The sequence below is a fragment of the Bos mutus genome, chromosome 1, assembly GCF_027580195.1.
Source record: "Bos mutus isolate GX-2022 chromosome 1, NWIPB_WYAK_1.1, whole genome shotgun sequence".
NCBI classification, from domain to species: Eukaryota; Metazoa; Chordata; class Mammalia; order Artiodactyla; family Bovidae; genus Bos; species Bos mutus.
This window is the reverse complement of record NC_091617.1, coordinates 2,462,460-2,482,664: the sequence shown is the minus strand read 5'-3', so window position 1 is coordinate 2,482,664 and position 20,205 is coordinate 2,462,460. Positions and strand designations below refer to the sequence as shown.

Below are 20,205 nucleotides of genomic sequence, written 5' to 3'. Positions count from 1 at the left end.
GGGTCTGGTTTTTGGTCTGACAAAATACACACATACACACACCCCCCCAATGCACATATTCCCTGGTGGCTCAGCTGGTAAAGAATCTGCCTGCAATGCGGAAGACCCAGATTCAGTCCCTCAGTTGGGAAGATCCCCTGGAGGAGGGCATGGCAACCCACTCCAGTCTCCTTGCCTGGAGAATCCCATGGACAGAGGAGCCTGGTGGGCTACAGCCCAGAGAGTTGCAAAGTGTTGGTCTCGAATGAGCGACTCACACACACACTAATCACCATTCAAAGGTGATCAGTGATCAAGCTATGCCCACGTGCCCTCTTGCTGTATAGTTACCTTACTGAAATATTTTACAGCAAACCCCTCATGGCATCGCGCCCCTGCCTCTTTCATCAACTGAAAAGAGAACTTTAAAGGGGAGGGCAGTTTTAAATTATTGGAAGCCTTAGGGGTTTCAGACAGACAGTGACACTTCATTGGAACTCCTCGGTGGCCTTCAAGAGAGCGGATTCAGTAATGCCCAGAGTGGAAGACCACAGCAGGTGGAGTGAATACAGTTCCAGGTAGGTCAAGTCCAGGGACGACTGTCACCAAGGAGAGACCTAAGCATGCTCGAGAGGGTGAACAAAGGCTGACGATGTGGGGAAATAGCTACGTGATGCAGCAGCATTCATTCACTCCACTGACGTGTTAAATGAGCATTTACCATGCGTCTGCATTTCTGCAGCACAAGGTGAAAGACGGATAAAACTGCTGCCCTCGTGGAGCTAACACTCCAATGGAGAGACAGCCATTAAACACACAAGGGTAAAATATGTTCATTGTGGGAAGTGCAGTAAAGTAGCATCAATGGCACATGGGAGGTGGTTGCAAGGGAGACTCAATTACCTGGAGAGCTGAGAGCTTGAAACAGGCCAGCCAGCAGCTCTGGGCTGAGGAGGGAAGAGGCCGGGAGATATGGCAGCCAGAGGATCTCAAAGCAGGGATGAAGAAAGGGAAGGGAACTCATGTCAAGGGGGCTCAATCCGCTTTAATTATAGAAAAAAAAAATTGGGAGTGGGGAGCTCATGACTTTTTAAAAACGTATTTATTTGGCTGCACTGAGCAGCATGTGAGATCTAGTTCTGCGGCCAGGGATCAAACCTGTGTCCCCTGCATTGGAAGTGCAGAGTCCTAATCACTGGACCACCAGGCAAGTCTGGAGAAGCTCATGACTCCTCAACATCTCTAGACACTAGGACTTTTAGTACCACAGCTTCCTTCCACGTGTTTTTCTGCTAAGAAGCAAGGAAGCACCCCCCGAAATGCACTCAGTGTAGAGAGGAGGAGCAGTGCGCAGAAGGAAAACCCTTGGCTCCATTCACCAGCTGAGCAGGTGAATCCATTTAACTTCCATGAGTCTCAGCTTCTGCATCTATAAAAGGGGAAGAAGGCTTTCCATGAGAGAAGGTTTTCTGAGGATGGAGTGAGACAAGCTAGGTGGAGCTCCGAGCACAGCAAATGATTACACAGTAAATGACTGCTCTTCGCTAAGAACAAAAAGGTTACCCAGCCCCGGCGAAGCCGATGTGCCCGTCAAAAGTAAGCTATCTGTCCCCTTCAGGGAATACCGTTTGATGGCTTCATAAGATTTCTCTTCAAAATTATAACACTCTTGCATTTGCTTTGGAAAATGTTATTCAATCAAACACACATCTTGTAGTTGTTCAGTCGCTCAGTCATGTCTGACTATTTGCAACCCCATGAACCGTAGCCCACCAGGCTCCTCTGTCCATGGGATTCTCCAGGCAAGAATACTGGAGTGGGTTGCCATGCCCTTCTCCAGCGGATGGATCTTCCTGACCCAGGGATCAAACCCTCATCTCCTGCATTGGCAGGTGGGTTCTTTACTGCTGAGCCACCAGGGAACCCCATTTATTTTTCCGCAACTTCTATGATTCTCAAGTCTTCAAAATTACAAGCTTGCAGCTCCTGAGACAGGAAGGTGAAAGTGTTAAAAAGAGAACTAAATTATCCTCAAGTCTTCCAAGCTGGCTCCTGGATTCTCATTTCCCTCCTTTATTTCTGATTTCCTTTCAGCTTACATGAGTTATAAGGTTCAAAAGACCCTTGAGAGATTCCTTTGTCCATCTCTCTGCCATAAAATTAAATAGAGGATCTAGAAACCATGGTAGTAATTGTTTAGGGGAGAAAAGTTATAGAGTTAATTTAATTCTGTCAAGCTCGCAGAGGTCAGTAGGAGCTAATTCTGAATGAAATGAGACCAGTTCTCTTCGAAACCACATTTGGGCCAATAAAACTCCAGACTCCAGTACATCACTTCCTCAGATCCCCTCACTTCATGCTGCCTCCCAGATTAGTAATAACAACATTTTAGACAAGTGTAAATACTCCAGAGAGACTACAGTTATGTAGATTGGCCTTGGCTGCACTTGCACCATCATGAACAGAGGCCTGGATAATAAAACATCCTATACACGGAACTTAGCTCTCACTAAACAAAATTAACCATCGCTATATCCAGAACATGTCTGGGCTAAAGAGTAAATGTTGTCTCTCAGTTCAATAGTGATTGCAGATGAACTTTCTCTGCTTGTTCAGAGGCAAGCAACTGTCCAGTTATTTATCTTAATTCAGGAACAAACACAGATGTGTGTAACAGTCACTATTTATATATAATCTTGTCGCTTAAGGTAGTTTGCTTTTTTCCTCAGAAGAGGTGAAGACCTTGACAGTCCAATCACTAAAGTCCAAAAGATAGTGTTTCATTTGATATTTATTAGATAAAAAGATCTCAGGACTTGGTCTTTTGAGTGTTGAATACAGAAGTCAATTTCTCTTCTCAAACTTTAAGTCAAACAGTAGAGAGGGAGGTTCAAAATACACAGTAATATTCTGGGAAAGCAGCTCTCTGGAAGTAATCCTGCCTTTTAGCAACTGCAGATTTCTCTGGTATAAATACTCCTGCTGCTGCTGCTAAGCCGAATCAGTCGTGTCTGACTCTGTGTGACCCCATAGACAGCAGCCCACCAGGCTCCCCCATCCCTGGGATTCTCCAGGCAAGAACACTGGAGTGGGTTGCCATTTCCTTCCCCATTGCGTGAAAGTGAAAAGTGAAAGTGAAGTCGCTCAGCCGCATCCGACTCGTAGCGACCCCATGGACTGCAGCCTACCAGGCTCCTCCATCCATGGGATTTTCCAGGCAAGAGTACTAGAGTGGCTTGCCACTGCCTTCTCCATAAATACTCCTACATGCATGTTAAGTCACTTCAGTACTGTCTGAGTCTTTGTGACCCCATGGACTGTGGCCTGCCAGGCTCCTCTCTCCGTGGGCTTCTCCAGGAAAAAATACTGGAGTGGGTGGCCATTTCCTTCTCCAGGGGATCTTCCCCACCCAGGGGCTGAACCCACCTCTCTAACATCTCTTCCATTGGCAGGAGGGCTCTTCACAACTAGCGCTACCTCGGTACATGGCATCAGAACCTGCCAGGAGCCTGAATTTATCTGGGTTCGCTGTCCACACCATCAAGGCCCTGCTTTTCTCTGGCAGTGCAGACCTCAGTGAAGAAGACTAGGAAGTCAGGATCTTGGAGGCAAAGTTCCCACGATGGTGTGTGTTTTGATTTCATCGCTAATTCTCAAAGGCTAAATTTTAGGGATCTTGTCACATTTGGTCCTGCTCATTCCCAATACTTGGAATGTTCCTCTTGCTTGTGTCTGTGCTCCTAATCCTAGCCAATTTGAAGTTACCAAGGATTGAACAGCCAGTTCACAAATTCCTGAAATTTTAACCATTGGCTGGCTGCTCCTGTGCACCCTGCAGTTAGACAAAGAGGCGGCTGGTTAAAGACTTCTTTCATGCCTTCTCTCCTATCTGACAAGTAAACTAAGTTGTTAAGCCACTAAAAAGTACGAATTTCATACCAAAGGATCACATTTAAACAAGCTTGAAAATAGATGCTTCATCCTAAGTAGTCATTAAAAATCGGGTTACAAAAGAACGTTTAATGATGCAGAAATGTTTATGAAATATTTTTAGTAAAAACAGTATGTCCAGAACAATTCTAAATTTGTATATAAAATGACAACAGGAATAAAACTCCAAAAAGTAGTTGTGAAATTGTGTGTGGGTTTTGTTCTTTGTGCTGTTTTACTTTTCAAATTTTCTACAGTGTTCATGTATTTGTAATCAGAGGATGAACTTAATCCAGTGTCACTGTATTTATTTTAAATATGGTGTTTCAGATTTTTTCTTTTGAATTAGTTGCTCAGTTGTGTCTAACTCTTTCCGATCCCATGGGCTGTAGCCCACCAGGCTCCTCTGTCCGTGGAATTCTCCAGGCAAGAATACTGGAGTAGGTGGACATTCCCTTCTCCAGGGGATCGTCCCGACCTAGGGGTCAAACTCGGATCTCCTGCATTGCAGGCAGATTCTTTGCCTCTGAGGCGCCAGGGCATCCAAACAATCTGACTAGAAGTCAGACTGACAAGAAGACTGAATCAGATCAAATTAAACAAGGCTACACCTTTGTCATTTATTTTTGTGATGCTTTACTGTTTTCAAAGTACCATGATAAGCACTAATTTATCTGTGATGCAAAAGCAGGTTATCATAGCTCATTCTACAGATAAGAAAACACAGGCTCAAAATGGGTAAAAGATTTGCCCAAGGTCACAAGGCTAATAGAGCAGTTGAAGCTGGGGACTCTGGCCGGGGGTTAACTACCCCCAAGATTCTCTCAAAAGCTCATATTGCTCATCATGGCTCCTCTCAAGTAGTTCCTACTGAACACCTAGACCCAACTCTGCAAGGAGGCACTCTCATTTTGCCCATTTTTAATGCCCGAAGCCTGACTAGAATCACCCACATAGGACATACTCCGCCTAGACATCGATCCTACACAAGCAATACCCATCGCACTCTCGTAAGATTGGAAACTTGTGAACATAACAGGAGAGCTTGCTGAGAACAGCAGAACCCACATTCTGGGATGAAAACCATGTACAATGTTCTATACACATGCATTCACAACAATCTGTAAATAGGTCCTGAAACTAGTTTCCAGAGGTTCTCCCTGAAGAACTGGGGAGCACCCTTTCACGAGGATTGGCTGAAGAAACAAATTCTGGTTAGATCCTACCTGAAGCCTCTTTGTTGGGCTCCTGTGCAATTCAGCCTGGAATGTCCGTTTCTTGCTCCAGGATCCTCACTCCTGCTCATGGGCAGTGGTAACCAGCAACAGCAGCACACAGTCACAAGGAGTAGGAACCAGGCCTGATTGTTGATTTTAATATGTGGCTACGTAGGGCAAGTCAAACAAACAAACAAACAGCAGGCCCATGAGCCATCAGGCAAAGCCTAAAAAGTCACTAAGCCTGAAGTCACTAGGCTTCAGAGAAACGGGTGGTTGCTTTCAGCAGAGGCTGACCCAAACAGAGTGTGAGGACAGGCCCTCTCCTCCAGAGTGCCACAGGGCAGCCTGCGGAGGATGAAACTGCCCCACGTGGACCTGTCGAGTAGGCAGCGTGGGCGTCTCAAAGCTCTCTTCCCCACGGTGATAGTAAGCCCACTCTTTAAGCGACATCACAGAGGCCAAAGACACAGACTGTGCTTTACACGGAGACACGACTGTTTCCTGGGATTTGCTATCAGATGCTTCAACAAAGCCTGTGTGATAAATGTGTGTGAGCTCTCCACCCGCATGGTTTAAGCTAACTTCGTCTGAAGAACCCTCACTGGAAATAAAACTCCAAGCGTGGAGAGTGTACAGGGAAACGCTAATCAAAGGCCCAAACTGCCACAAAGGCACTTGGGCTGTTTATTTCCTGAACCACAAGAGAGGCTTGGTTAGCACTGCTGGATATTAGAAATTACTTTGCATTGGTGAAATGAGTTGTTTTCAAGGTGTATGGATTGGCTTGAAATTGGAGCCCAGGATGAACAGGGTAAAAGGAATTAAGGAGCGAAACTGGAATGGCCCTGAAAGTGACTGGAGAATACTGTCACTCGTGCGACTAGAAAGTCAGCTGAATCTCTCGGTTAAAATAACTCTCCCATCTGTTCCAAATGAACTTTCACGCAAGCGCCACCGAAACACCTACAATGACAGACCCTGGGGACCTCATCAAGCTTACTGAGGCAGGGTGACTGTTGCCAGCAGGTGTTGAGAAGAGACCTGGACAGCTCACTAACTTCAAATGATTAGACGCTGCAGACAATCTTTCAAAAAGAACGCAGTAATTGTGAATGATCAATGATCAAATCAATTTGAGTTAGGACCTTTTGCCATGACAACTTGAGGTATTCTCGGAAATAATTAGGGAGGTTCTGAGCAGAAATTGAGTTAAGTTACTCAAACATGCTGAGTACTAATGTTAGGTGGCCTCATTTATACTCAAAAACAGAGTGGAGGCTGGGGAAATTTGGGGTTACCTTTAGAGTCCTGAGCAGGACCCTTCACACTGCCATGCCCAGTAAATGTGTGGTATTTATGACAGCAGGATTTTTGCGCTCACTTAAACAACTGTTTCATAAAAATCAATTGTAAAGCACTTTGTTTTAATCTTTATTTTTCCCCTCATTATAAAAATAACAAGTGCTTACTAGAAGTCTTACATTATGAAAACTGAAAATTCTCCCAGAATCCCAACCTTGGGAATGATTACTACTCTCTTTGGTAACTATGCTGCCAGATTATGGGGCATATGGTAGTAAATAAGGGCTTCCCTGATGGCTCAGCAGGTAAAGCATCCCCCTGCAACGTAGGAGACACAGGTTCGATTCCTGGAAAAGGAAACGGCACCCCACTCCAGCAATCTTGCCTGTAAAACCCCATGGACAGAGTAGCCTGGAGGGCTACAGTCCACGGGGCTGAAAAGTCCGACAAGACTGAGCGGCTAAGCAAGCACAGAAGAGTAAATAAACAGGACCAAAAGGAATCCAACCAACATAATACATGCTAATCTACTCTTGTGCAAGGTTTCAGAGTTTTGACAAATAATTCAACTGACCAGTTTCTCCAGAAAGCTGTATTCATTAGTTTTCAAAGAAGATTCAACCACACAGTGGATGGAAAAACCTCTAAGATTTTCAAGCACTCAATACTAAACAGTGCTCAAACTATTAGAAGTGAAACATAGTTAATAGGACATAAAAAATAGCAAATCCAGTACAGAGGAGAAAACTATTCAAAAAATTATAGCAGTTTGTTACCAAAACAACAACTCTTAAATTCCAGCAATAATCATGACTTTAAAACTGGAGTTTAGGAAACAATCACCTCTTTACCATCAAATACAGCCAGAAAAGTTCTACAGTTCTTCTCATGTGACCAGCTGATCAGTACAAGAGGATACAATGTACATGACCGTTTCCAATTCTTTCAGTTCTAAGTGAAGGATATTATAATAAGAATTGCTACATATGAAATAACTCTCCATCAGCAGAGGACTGCAGAATGTGGGCCTTGGAACCAATTCAGCTTTTACAACTGGTAAAGGACAGTTTTGATTCGACCTCCCAAAGCTTTGTTTGCAAGGCTTTCAAAACATCTTCCATCTATTGAATGGAAAAAAGAATAGAAAAAAATACATATGATTAAAATCATACATGGTTAAATATGATTTAAATGTTGATCATTATTATAATTTCTGCTATGTTATACATTATACATATCTGTGTTTATTTAATGGAATTCTGTTTAAATAAGACATAAGCCTATTAATAGTAGTTCTCAACCTCTGATACATAGCTTTTACATTTATTCACCACTATCTTGCCTGTGACAGGATGTTAGCATTCAAAAACAAGGCTGTTTTTACCACGAAAATCAAATCAAATCAAATACTGATTTAAAGATATATTTCTATTTTAATAGTTCTAGAATGCATACTGCTTTGATTTAGCATGGAAGTCTTTATAATTTTTTCCATAAAGTTTTGGCTTAATTTGTAGTTTGCTGCTGCTGCTGCTGCTAAGTCGCTTCAGTCGTGTCCGACTCTGTGTGACCCCAGAGACGGCAGCCCACCAGGCTTCCCCGTCCCTGGGATTCTCCAGGCAAGAACACTGGAGTGGGTTGCCATTTCCTTCTCCAATGCAGGAAAGTGAAAAGTAGCTTCCAGTAAATCAACTTTACTAACAACTGAAATAAAATAAGCACTCTCTCACCATGAATGCTAAGATCAAAAGAGAAGACACAATTAAGAATTATTCGTGGAGCAGCACTTGGTCATTGACTGGAAGTTGTTTATACAAAGACACAAAAAGTGCAGAACAAAATTACCTGCTTTAGAGATTTTTCTATTTCAACTCTACTTTCAAGATTAAAAAGCTCTTTGTCTTCTGACACAATTTGCCTTTCAGATGACCCTAAAACATAACTGAAGTACAGTACAATACAAAGTTAAAATATGAGAAGGGAGTAAATATGAAGTTTATATTGATAACATTAAAACTCAAAGTATATTGAAGTATATATTAGTACAAAGTAAACACATAAAACAATTACTTTTGTTAATAGCAACCTACATAGGAAGCTGAACTGCATGAAATCATGTTTTTCTCCATAACAGCTTTGTCCAAGAGCTCTACATGTTTCTCAATGCTATAAATATTTCGTTATAGGGAATAAAACTGGCTCTTTAGTAAGCTGGGTGGTACAACAGTAACATTTTGAAGTTTTAAAAGATCCTGAAGAAGCCACTGTTTTATATAACTTTTCAAGAACATGTGCATTTTCAAGTTTTGACTTTTATTATGTAATCTGTAGCGTCAATTGTTGATTACCTAGATTTCGGCAACTTCAACAGTTATTCTATAACTCATGTTTTGCATTCTATAACTCATGTTTTGCTTCGCTCTCTGAGGTGATGACATGCTACAATTTGAAAATACAACTGGCCTGCTGCTGCTGCTAAGTCGCTTCAGTCATGTCCGACTCTGTGCGACCCCACAGAAGGCCTCCTACCAGGCTCCTCTGTCCCTGGGATTCTCCAGGCAAGAACACTGGAGTGGGTTGCCATTTCCTTCTCCAATGCATGAAAGTGAAAAGTGAAAGTGAAGTCGCTCAGTCGTGTCCAGCTCTTAGCGACCCCATGGACTGCAGCCCACCAGGCTCCTCTGTCCATGGGATTTTCCATGTACTGGAGTGGGCGCCATCGCCTTCTCTGACAACTGGCCTAGCAATGGAAGAAAACAAATAAATCTGGCAACCAAATGAATCTAAACAGTAGAGAAGATGCTGTTATTCCCAAAAGAAAACCCAAAAAAACCTTCATTTGCTTGCATTTCTTTAGAAGTCTTTCACCACATGTAACAACTTCAGTATGTCACTTCTGTTAAATGTAAACAGTCTTCTGCTGGAAACCCAAGATTAATTGATTAAATTTCTAAAAAATGTCATCGAAGGAAAAATTACAGAAGGTAGTTAATATCTTATTTGGAAAAGAAAAATGAGATGGGGGAAAATTAAATGGCACTGATTAATTTATAATGCTGTAAATAAACATTACGGAGATCATCCATTTCTAAAACACCCCTGGTTCCCTGTCATTTAAATTCTGCCCTATGAGGTAACTTTTCCTTAAATTCAATTGTTGGGGAAAGAACAGCTTCGATACTAGGATCCTCTATGCAGAAATCTTCCACATATTTTCTTTTATACAGATATGGATCACTTTTAAAGTTCCATACCAACCACACTGGTTTAAGATTTCATGTAGTTTATACTTGTACTCTCCCCCACATAATTTTCACAAATCTTGGTAAAATTCCCATGGACATTAAGGGAGCAGTTGTTTGGGCATGCGTCTTCTGTTTACATATTAAAACCAAAACAGATCTGATCTCTCTCCAGGTGGGCCTGCACGCTTTACATCAATGAGCAGTATTTGCTACATTATTCTCTTGTGTTAAAGGCTGTAAAAAGTTTGCAGAGTTCACAATTTAGATCCAAACTTGTTTAGTTTCAAAGATGGTGGTAAAACTGTAGTAATCAAAAAATAATTAAATGAAAAATTATAATAAAAATACTATTCTAAATTTTTTTAAAGAGAAAATCTAAGAAATTCAACAGAGTGACAACATACTTCAAGTAATGAAAGTGTAGGCACTTTCTTTTCTTCTTAAATCGTTCTTCTTTCTTGATATTTAAGGTTTCCTAGGCATCTCTAAGAAAACCTCTCTAACTGGTGGCTCAGCATTACTGCCCACCAATGCAGGAGATACAAGTTTGATACCTGGGTCAGGAAGATCCCCTGGAGAAGGAAATGGCAACCCACTCCAGTATTCTTACTTGGAGAATCCCATGGACTCTTAAAAGAGCCTGGCGGGCTACAGTCTATGGGGTAACAAAGAGTCGGACACAACTGAGCTACTAAGCAACAACAATCTCTAAAGTCTTGAGAGTTACATCTTTTCCAGGATAAGTGAAAAGACATTGGGGTCAATTAATTTTGTTTCCAATTTTAAAAGGTTAATGAACTAAAGGGTCATTAAGATATACGTCATCAGACCCTAATTCACCTTGTCTCCAAACACCTTTTAGAAGTCTTGAAAAATGAAGGTACTTCCTTACATCTCTCAAAACAGCAGACAGTTATTTACAATCCTCTAGGAAATAACTGGACTTTGCTTTTCCAGAACATCAAAGGGACTTCTTCCCCAACCATTTCTGAAATTCCTATTTCTTCCAGTTATTCTACTAGACTAAAAACTAGAGGGAAAAATAAAATGGACAAAATATATTGATACACAAAATTGCTTTTTTAAAAAATCCTATTAAACTAAATTTAATTAAGAAAAATAGCAAATTTTTACTCTGCAAAATGTTCTCACAGTGCTTTCTTCTACAATTTAGCATGACTGACTTTTCCAATAGCAAATAAATCAGGTCCAAAGAACAACAAAAATCACTTGCTTTAGGGTCAGAAATTATTATTTAAAAACATATTTTAACCAAACCATGTTTAGTCTCCAAGTTTTCATACCAATTTGTCTGCAAACAACTTTCTGAGAATTCAGTTATGAGCTGTTCATTTTTGCCTCAAACATACCTTTCAATGGCTTCAACACTAAGGCAGAACAAGTCCCTCTTGTAGTCTAGATCCTTGGGTGTGCACCTGTACAGGTAGCCGAGGTTGAGCGAACATCCTGTGCAGTACAAAGTCTCCAGGATGCTGCAACAAAAAACGCCACCCTTTAGTAACTGGTTACCACAAAAATCCCATTGTTGAGATCCATAAACACCTAAACGTTTAAGTTGCTAAAGTATGTTATCCTGACCCTACTAGGTCCTATGTATAAAAAGGAACCAAAAAAAAGATAGTAAGATGCTTACATCTGAAAGGTATCCAAGTCACCTCCAGGTTACACTGCCTTCAGTATCTAGTGACAGACGGCATGCACACAAGTGACAAAGCAGAGAGTATGCTGGATTTCCTTGGTGGTACAATGGATAAGAATCCACCTGCCAATGCAGGGGACAAGGGTTCAATCCCTAGCCCAGGAAGATTCCACATGCCATGGAGCAACTAAGCCTGTGCACAACTACTGAAGCCCAAGCTCCTAGGGCCCATGCTCCACAACACGCCACTGCAATGAGAGCCCAAACACCGCCAGCTAGAGAGCACTCCCTGCTAGCCGGAACTAGAGAAAGCCCATGCACAGCAATGAAGACAGAGCACAGACAAAAATAAACAAAAATTTAGAAAAACAAAAAAGAAGAAGAGAATATACTAAGAAGAAGGTGCTTTTCTAGAATGTAAACGTCTCAATCTGGTATTAAAAATTAACTAAAATTCTGAAATAAAGGGAAAAGATTATACATGTTCTTTAAATGTCACATTGTCCACCAAGTATCATTAATGCTCTGGGGCAGGGATAGGCAAATTTTTTTCTGTGATGAGTCAGAGAACAAATATTTTAGGCTTGCAGGCCACATGGAGTCTACTGCAACTACTCGTCTCTACCACTGTAGCATGGAAGCCACCACAGATAATACATAACTGAATGAGCTGTGTTCCAATAAAAACATATTTACAAAAACAGGTGCTTCGCCCATGAGCTACAGTTTGGCATAAAGGATGGGGTTCAGGTGATACGAGAGAGCAGAACTCAGCCAAACTGGTTCAGAGCAAGAGTTGATTCCCTTTTCAGTTCTCTAGAAATCTTGATTATGAAGAACAGAAAAGTCTCAGCCCGGTGCTAAGTTCAGTTCAGTTCAGTCCAGTTGCTGAGTCGTGTCCAACTCTTTGTGACCCCATGAATCCCAGCACGCCAGGCCTCCCTGTCCATCACCAACTCCTGGAGTTCACTCAGACTCACGTCCATCGAGTCAGTGACGCCATCCAGCCATCGAATCCTCTGTCATCCCCTTCTCCTCCTGCCCCCAGTCCCTCCCAGCATCAGAGTCTTTTCCAATGAGTCAACTCTTCGCATGAGGTGGCCAAAGTACTGGAGTTTCAGCTTCAGCATCAGTCCTTCCAAAGAAATACCAGGGCTGATCCCCTTCAGAATGGACTGGTTGGATCTCCTTGCAGTCCAAGGGACTCTCAAGAGTCTTCTCCAACACCACAGTTCAAAGGCATCAATTCTTCGGCATTCAGCTTTCTTCACAGTCCAACTCTCACATCCATACATGACCCCTGGAAAAACCATAGCCTTGACTAGACGGACCTTTGTTGGCAAAGTAATGTCTCTGCTTTTCAATATGCTATCTAGGTTGGTCATAACTTTTCTTCCAAAGCGTCTTTTAATTTCATGGCTGCAGTCACCATCTGCAGTGATTTTGGAGCCCAAAAAAATAAAGTCTGACACTGTTTCCCCATTGATTTCCCATAAAGTGATGGGACCAGATGCCACGATCTTTGTTTTCTGAATGTTGAGTTTTAAGCCAACTTTTTCACTCTCCTCTTTCACCTTCATCAAGAGGCTTTTTAGTTCCTCTTCACTTTCTGCCATAAGGGTGGTGTCATCTGCATATCTGAGGTTATGGATATTTCTCCCGGCAATCTTGATTCCAGCTTGTGTTTCTTCCAGTCCAGCGTTTCTCATGATGTACTCTGCATATAAGTTAAATAAGCAGGGTGACAACATACAGCCTTGACATACTCCTTTTCCTATTTGGAACCAGTCTGTTGTTCCATGTCCAGTTTTAACTGTTGCTTCCTGACCTGCATACAGGTTTCTCAAGAGGCAGGTCAGGTGGTCTGGTATTCCCATCTCTTTCAGAATTTTCCACAGTTTATTGTGATCCACACAGTCAAAAGCTTTGGCATAGTCAATAAAGCAGAAATAGATGTTTTTCTGGAACTCTCTTGCTTTTTCAATGATCCAGCGGATGCTGGCAATTTGATCTCTGATTCTTCTGCCTTTTCTAAATCCAGCTTGAACATCTGAAGTTCACGGTTCACGTACTGCTGAAGCCTGGCTTGGAGAATTTTGAGCATTACTTTACTAGCATGTGAGATGAGTGCAATCACAGCATCATCTTTCAGGATTTGAAATAGCCAGCTGTCAGGAAGCATTTAACAGGAGGCTTCCTATGTGCTGTTTTGGATCTGACAGGAATTCTCTGCTCCTTATTAATTCCTGAATATTCAGGAATTAAGAGGAATTAAGAGGAGAGGCACGCCTCTCCGGGACTGAGGAATCCAGGCATTTCCTTCATTAGCGTTTCTATATGGCGATAAGTACCCTCTTCCTTCTTGAGAACCATACGATAAAAGTGATTGTTTACAAATCTCTCTCTTTAATATGGATTGCCTATGTTTTGTAAGTCTGGAATTTTAATCTTTATCTTTGCTGAGAATAACTACTTTGTAAAACGGTATATATGCCCAAACCAAGTTGATTAAAACACCTTTGCTCCATCAGAGCTCTGGTCCCCGTGTCTGTCTTTCTTTTTCTCTCTCTCTTTTTCAGGCTGATCCCCTGGAACGCAGAGGCTCTCTGAGTTCACTTTCCTGCTCGGGCTTCTAAGACCCTCTCGAGAAGGCGCTCTGCACCTTCACCCCATCGAGAGGGCACCTGAGGCCTTCGTGAACAGAGCAAGCCCCGTGCAGGGGCTTTATTGGCTTTCTGTGTAAACCAAGGAATATCAGCCTCTTTCTCTCCTTTACTTATCATCGACTCCGGATTACCAAGTTCCAGGCCATTAAAGGACCTCAACAGCCAGCCTGGTGCTAGAAGGTCTTCAATGTGTATCTCACAGCTGCAAATCTTTTAACTGTAAGAGGACAGACCTCAGGCTCAGAACCAGCCAGCCAGCAGGTATCTCAGCTAGAATTTAATAACATTTGTTTCCACTGTAATTATCGTCACAGTTACTTTCGAGCATCAGCAATTGATACATTCACAGCAGTCATACAGATTCCTTTTAAAATGAACTTAAAAACTCAGAGTCAATGTAATGAAAAATATCCAGTACGCAACAGCAAAGCTGGAAGCTGACATCAGAATGACTGGAAATGGGAAGCAGAGGACACTCTGCAGGAAGCAAAGGGACAGCAAAGCACCATCATTAGCTCCTCTAACGGCCTATGTCCTTGGTGAGGCTGTAAACCTCCCCAGGCCTCTGTCTCTTCATCAATAAAGTGAGAAATGATCCAAGGCTGGGTTTTCCAAATTGTTACCACGAGCATGCCAGCAGTACAATTTCTGTTACATTTGCATGCCACCTGTCATATTATGACTTTAAATTCTCCTTAAAGAGAGTAATTTTTTAAATGAAAATATACTCTATTTGAATAGGACACTCTAACATTACCAAAAATGAAAAATCAATGTTTTAAAATGAAAAAAAAAAATAGGGACTTCCCTGGTGTCCAGCGGCTGAGACTGAGCTCCCCAATGCAGGGGGCCCAAGTTTGATCCTTGGGGATCAGGGAACTAGATCCCATGTGCCACAACTAAGAGTTTGCACACTTAAGAGTCCACAACCAAAGATCAAAGATCCCAAGTGCCGCCATGAAGACCCTGTGTAGCCAAATACATAAATATTAAAATAAACAAAAAATAATAAAATTTTAATATATGATTAGTAATTTCTGTCGAATTGCTTGTGTATCACTTATTCATATGCATCAGTAAGACAACTTTTGGACAACGATTCTACAAAGCAGAGCTTCCCATTCAGTTTGCTGAGGATGCTGCTTGCAATAGACGGTGGAAGGTAGAGCAGGATACTGACTCCTTCAACACCTGGAGAGATAAAACAGGGCCTGGGACAGCTGGAGCCCCTGTGCCGCCATGCATGCAGCTTTGTCTGTTTACCTCAATGGGCCACATGTCTGCATGTGCCACATCAGCATTATCTATGGGTGCTACAGCATGAAAAGTAGGGAGCATTTATCTAAAGCATTCTTTGGCTCAGAGATTCCATGATAAAGATACTTTCTTTTTCTGTTTTTATTTTCAATGTCCTTCAGGTCCAAGCCAAACACCCAAATGGAAGTGTTGGGACAGGCCTTGAGACTTTTAGAAACTCTTCCATCTTAAATCTAAAGGCACCCACTGTCACTCAGGAAACCACCTGCCAACGCAGGAGATGTAAGAGACCTGGGCTCGATCCCTGGGTCAGGAAGATCCCCTGGAGGAGGACACAGTAACCCACAGCAGTATTCTTGCCTGGAGAATCCCATGGACAGAGGAGCCTAGCAGGCTACAGACCACAGGACTGCAAAGAGTCAGATACGACTGAAGTGACTGAGCATGCACAATGACTGATTTGGTATTACCATGAAAAAGGGCTTCCCTGGTGGCTCTGACTGTAAAGAATCCACCTGAAATGCAGGAAACCTGGGTTCGATTCATGGCTTGGGAAGATCCTCTGAAGAAGGGCAAGGCAACCCACTCCAGTCGTGTTGCCTGGAGAATCCTCATGGAATCCTCCCCCAGAGAAGCCTGGAAGGCTATAGTCCTTGAGGTTGCAAAGAGTCAGACACGACTGAGCAACTAAGTACACACACACACCATGAAAAAAGTTTTATCCCAAATTTTAGTGCTGATGATCTTTTTAAAGATTTTTATTTAAAAAAATAAAAACATACATACTCATATAGATATAGCTTTACTCACCAACCATTTTCATTTTTACGTTTGGATAATATCTGTTCCTCATTCACAGAAACATTACAGGTAACACCTGGAAAGAAGTAACAACAATGTATTAATGTGGTTTGATATGCAGGTATTTAGAGAACTTCTAATTCAACTTTAATTTTAGAACTCAAAAAGCCAGAAAAAAAACAAAGGCCCAAAAGTCAGTCAGTCACTCACTCACTCTCTCACACACACACACACACACACACACGCACGCACACACTGGTTTAAAACTAAGTGTACAGGGTCTTCTGGAAAAACATAGCAGAATAAGAGTTATTTCCTTCCTTTCCCAGAAAACACTGAAGTTAACAAAATGAATAAAATTAGGAAAAAAAAATTCAATTGATGGTAAAACTTAGATCAGAGAAGAAAAAATTCAGTTGACGGTGAAACTTGGAACAATCAGAACCTCAAATCACAGACTATCAAGTATACCTGCCAAACACAGTAAAACAGGGATTAACCCAAAGAAGAGGGTAAAAGTCTGTGCATACATCTCCAAGTCTCAAACACAGAGCTCATTTTCAAGTAAGCAGCAGAGGGTCCACAGGAACCCAGCCCCAAATCTTTTAGACCACAACTTGAACAGGGGTCACAGCTGAACCCTAGAAGCAACAGGAAACATTCCCAGAACACCCAAATTCAGGACACACAGAAGGTGGAGGGACATGAAGAAAGGACATCAGAACAGACTCGAGTTCACCTCCTCTACAGTCTAGCTTAACTCAGTAAACTCCACTCCCACCTGCCCATCAGATCAGAAATTGGTGTCACCCTACATTCATCATCTCCTTTCCCTGCTCCCCTTCAGACACTCCTCTGAGAAGTCCTGTCCGCTCTACCTCATGACTCTCACTCCAGCCTCACACCACCGCTACCTCCTCTCCCTGAGCAGCTGTACTGGCCCCTGACCGACCTCCCCACTTCCATGCTTATTCTCCTCCTCAGTGCATCTCCAAAGAAAAACCTGAGTCCTACCACTCTCCAGCTTAAACACCACATTCACTAGAATAGACTCTCATTTTCACTTTTAGAATAAAGATTAAGATTCTCAATTATAACAGCCTACAAAGGCCCTCGTACTGTAGCAAAATCTCAACCCAAATACATACATGTGGTTCTAAAGCAGCAACCCTGGGAAAAAACCTAGACTTCTATCAACAGGGGCAGACTGGGAGGATGAACAGCATCTCCATTAAGGATGTCACTTAAGTGGCACTTCCTATTTCTTCTTAGCACAGGACACACACTAACTCACTTAGTCCTCCTAATTACCGCATGTAAGTATTATCCTCAAGTCTATAGAGGAGAAAACTGAAGCACAGAGAGGCTATGTAGCTTGCCCCAAGACACAGCTAGTTAAGTGGAAGACCAGGATTCAAACCCATGCAGTTAAGGGCCATCACCTACACTGGTGAGGTACAAGAGGCAGGGGTACAAGAGGCAGCTGCTAAAACTGTGAATTATGCCTATATGCACTAATATGGAAAAATACTCAGAATATAGATGTAGAATAAAAAGGTAAGGATGCTTAACAGTATAAACATTATCCCAAGGGTGTTTTTGAAAATTTATATGTTTAGGGAATTCCAAAAAATGTACGTTTAAACATGCTCATATATGCATGGAGAGTATCTGGAAGTATGAATGAAAATAAAGCATGTTGAACTCTGGGGCCTTGAGAGTGTCAGGATCAGGGGATAAGATTTGGGGACAAGTCCTTTTTACTTTTACACCCTTCTGCATTGTTTGATTTTAATAGGTGTGAAGGATTAATCTCAATGAATTACTATGGGAAATGTATGTTCTTAGGCTTATGTTTAACAACCAAAAAGGATTCAGCAATTGTTGTTAAGTGCATCCTTAAGGAAAACAGACTTCAAAAAGTTTCAGGTAACAGGTGGACACTGCTTTCCTTCTTTCTTCCCAATACATCCCAGGAAGGAAAACTTTTCACAAATGTCAATAAATTGGTGGTGACTTTCTGCCATTAAAAATATTTACAAAATTCAAATATAGCAGAAATTTAATCTTGAAAACTACAAGTCCAAAAAGAACAGTCATTTTTACATGAACTCAGAAAACCACGTAACTCAGAAAACTTACTCACTAATTCAGAAAACTTAGTGGTAACTCAGTGAACCACTTCCCTAAATAAGTACTATGAAAACAACAAAACAAAGAAACTCTGGGGAAACATACAGGTAACTGGTAGAATCAGTATTAAAAGTTAGAACTCTGACCTTCTTCACCCTTTTACCACATTCTCCTTCCTCTCCAATTTTGTGAGGGCTGTTAGTGCTTTTATTGCAAGTCTCCTTCAATTTTTATAATAGCATTATGATTCGTCAACTCTGAAGTTGTAACACTTCAAACTAAAGGCGTCCGCTGATACAAATATTAGGATCTGAAATATCAATCCTGACATCCCCTGCTGGAAGAAAGCCGCTGAAAAGCTTAATTTCCTAAATAAAGAATTAACAATATTACCAACAGAGCCCACTAATTTCTATGAGGAATAACACAGAGTAGCTACACCTTAAATGCTTACAACCTGGTTGGTTGACTTTTTTGTCCCCTAAGTCATGCTCACGACGTTGTTGATTCATCCATTGCTCTTCTGGGATGAGGGACCCCAGAAAAGGACTTCCACGCGTAAGCCCAAGATGCAGGGATGACTCTCCTCCTGCCCCTTTTCTGGAAAAACTCAGCCTCTCAGATTTTTCTGCTAATTTTAAAGACCCTGAGTTGCTCCAAAACACCCCCGCCTCTTCCGAGGCCGCCCAGGTGCCGCACACCAGGGATGAAGGCAACCCTTAGTCCTAAATCCCACCCTACGCGACCCAGCCCGAACTGACAGCGCAGCAAGATGCAGTTGGTGTCTTCCTGACTCGCCACCCAGCTCAGCGAGTCTCCCAGCGGCCGCCGGCAGCTCGAGCACAGAAAAACCAGCGGCCTGTCCTCCTCCGCCGGCTCCGCAGCCTCCTCGCGCCGCTTCCTTTCAGGGCAGGCCGCCGATGCGTCTCCGCTCACGGAGCTCCACATGCTCGCCCACTTCTGCAGCAGCTGGTGGCGGCTCGAGTCTTCCGAGAGCCGCCTCCCTAACAGGGAGGAGTCACCCCACTTGCTCTTGTGGCCACACGTACACTTAGTAGAAGAACATCCTTCACAACAATCCGAGGACCAAGCGCCCGCCATTAGCTACAAATCGCCCGCGCCACGGAGCATCACGGGAGGAAAAAAAACCCGCCCCTGCGCGTGCGCGGGGCGGGGCGAGGCAGTGGAGGACCCGAAGGGCGTGGCCTGAGGGAGGCAGGGAAAGAGGGGCGGGGCCTGAGGGAGGCGGGGTCTCAGGGCAGCCTGATAGCGCGCATGCTCGCAGTGGAGGCAGGGATTAGCTGTAGTGTCCAGGCACCTGGGTTGAGTTTCCACCTTCAAGAAATTGAAAGGCTGTAGGACATTTGCTCGCTTGACTACCTGGGGAGGAGAGTTCAGCCTCTTACAAAGGAGGGTAGGGGCGAAGGCAATGGCACCCCACTCCAGTACTCTTGCCTGGAAAATCCCATGGACGGAGGAGCCTGGTAGGGCTGCAGTCCATGGGGTCGCTAAGAGTCAGACATGACTGAGCGACTTCACTTTCACTTTTCACTTTCATGCATTGGAGGAGGAAATGGCAACCCACTCCAGTGTTCTTGCCTGGAGAATCCCAGGGACGGCGGAGCCTGGTGGGCTTCTGTATATGGGGTCGCACAGAGTCGGACACGACTGAAGCGACTTAGCAGCAGCAGCAGCAGCAGCAGCATGTCCACCAAACTAAATTACAAACCCCTTAGAGCGACCTTCTCCTCCCGCCTTCAATCTTTCCCAGCATCAGGGTCTTTTCAAATGAGTCGGCTCTTTGCATTAGGTGGCCAAAGGATTGGAGTTTCAGCTTCAACATCAGTCCTTCAAATGAATATTCAGGACTGAGTTCTTTTAGGATGGACTGGTTGGATCTTCTTGCAGTCCAAGGGATTCTCAAGAGTCTTCTCCAACACCACAGTTCAAAAGTATCAATTCTTTGGCGCTTCCCCTTCAGAGAAGGGGAGGACAGAGGATGAGTTGGTTGG

At 42.9% G+C, this 20,205-nt stretch overlaps 1 protein-coding gene across 1 annotated transcript; it reads right to left on the bottom strand.

Annotated features, from left to right (window-relative positions):
- Positions 1–2,353: 2,353 nt before the first annotated feature.
- Positions 2,354–19,334, bottom strand: MIS18A (MIS18 kinetochore protein A). Its single transcript, XM_005893338.2, has 5 exons — positions 18,955–19,334; positions 16,070–16,136; positions 11,047–11,169; positions 8,277–8,373; positions 2,354–7,552 (listed from the first exon to the last, which is right to left on the bottom strand). The coding sequence occupies exons 1-5, from the start codon at positions 19,292–19,294 to the stop codon at positions 7,472–7,474; spliced, it is 708 nt and encodes a 235-aa protein (XP_005893400.1). The 5' UTR covers positions 19,295–19,334; the 3' UTR covers positions 2,354–7,471.
- Positions 19,335–20,205: the final 871 nt, after the last annotated feature.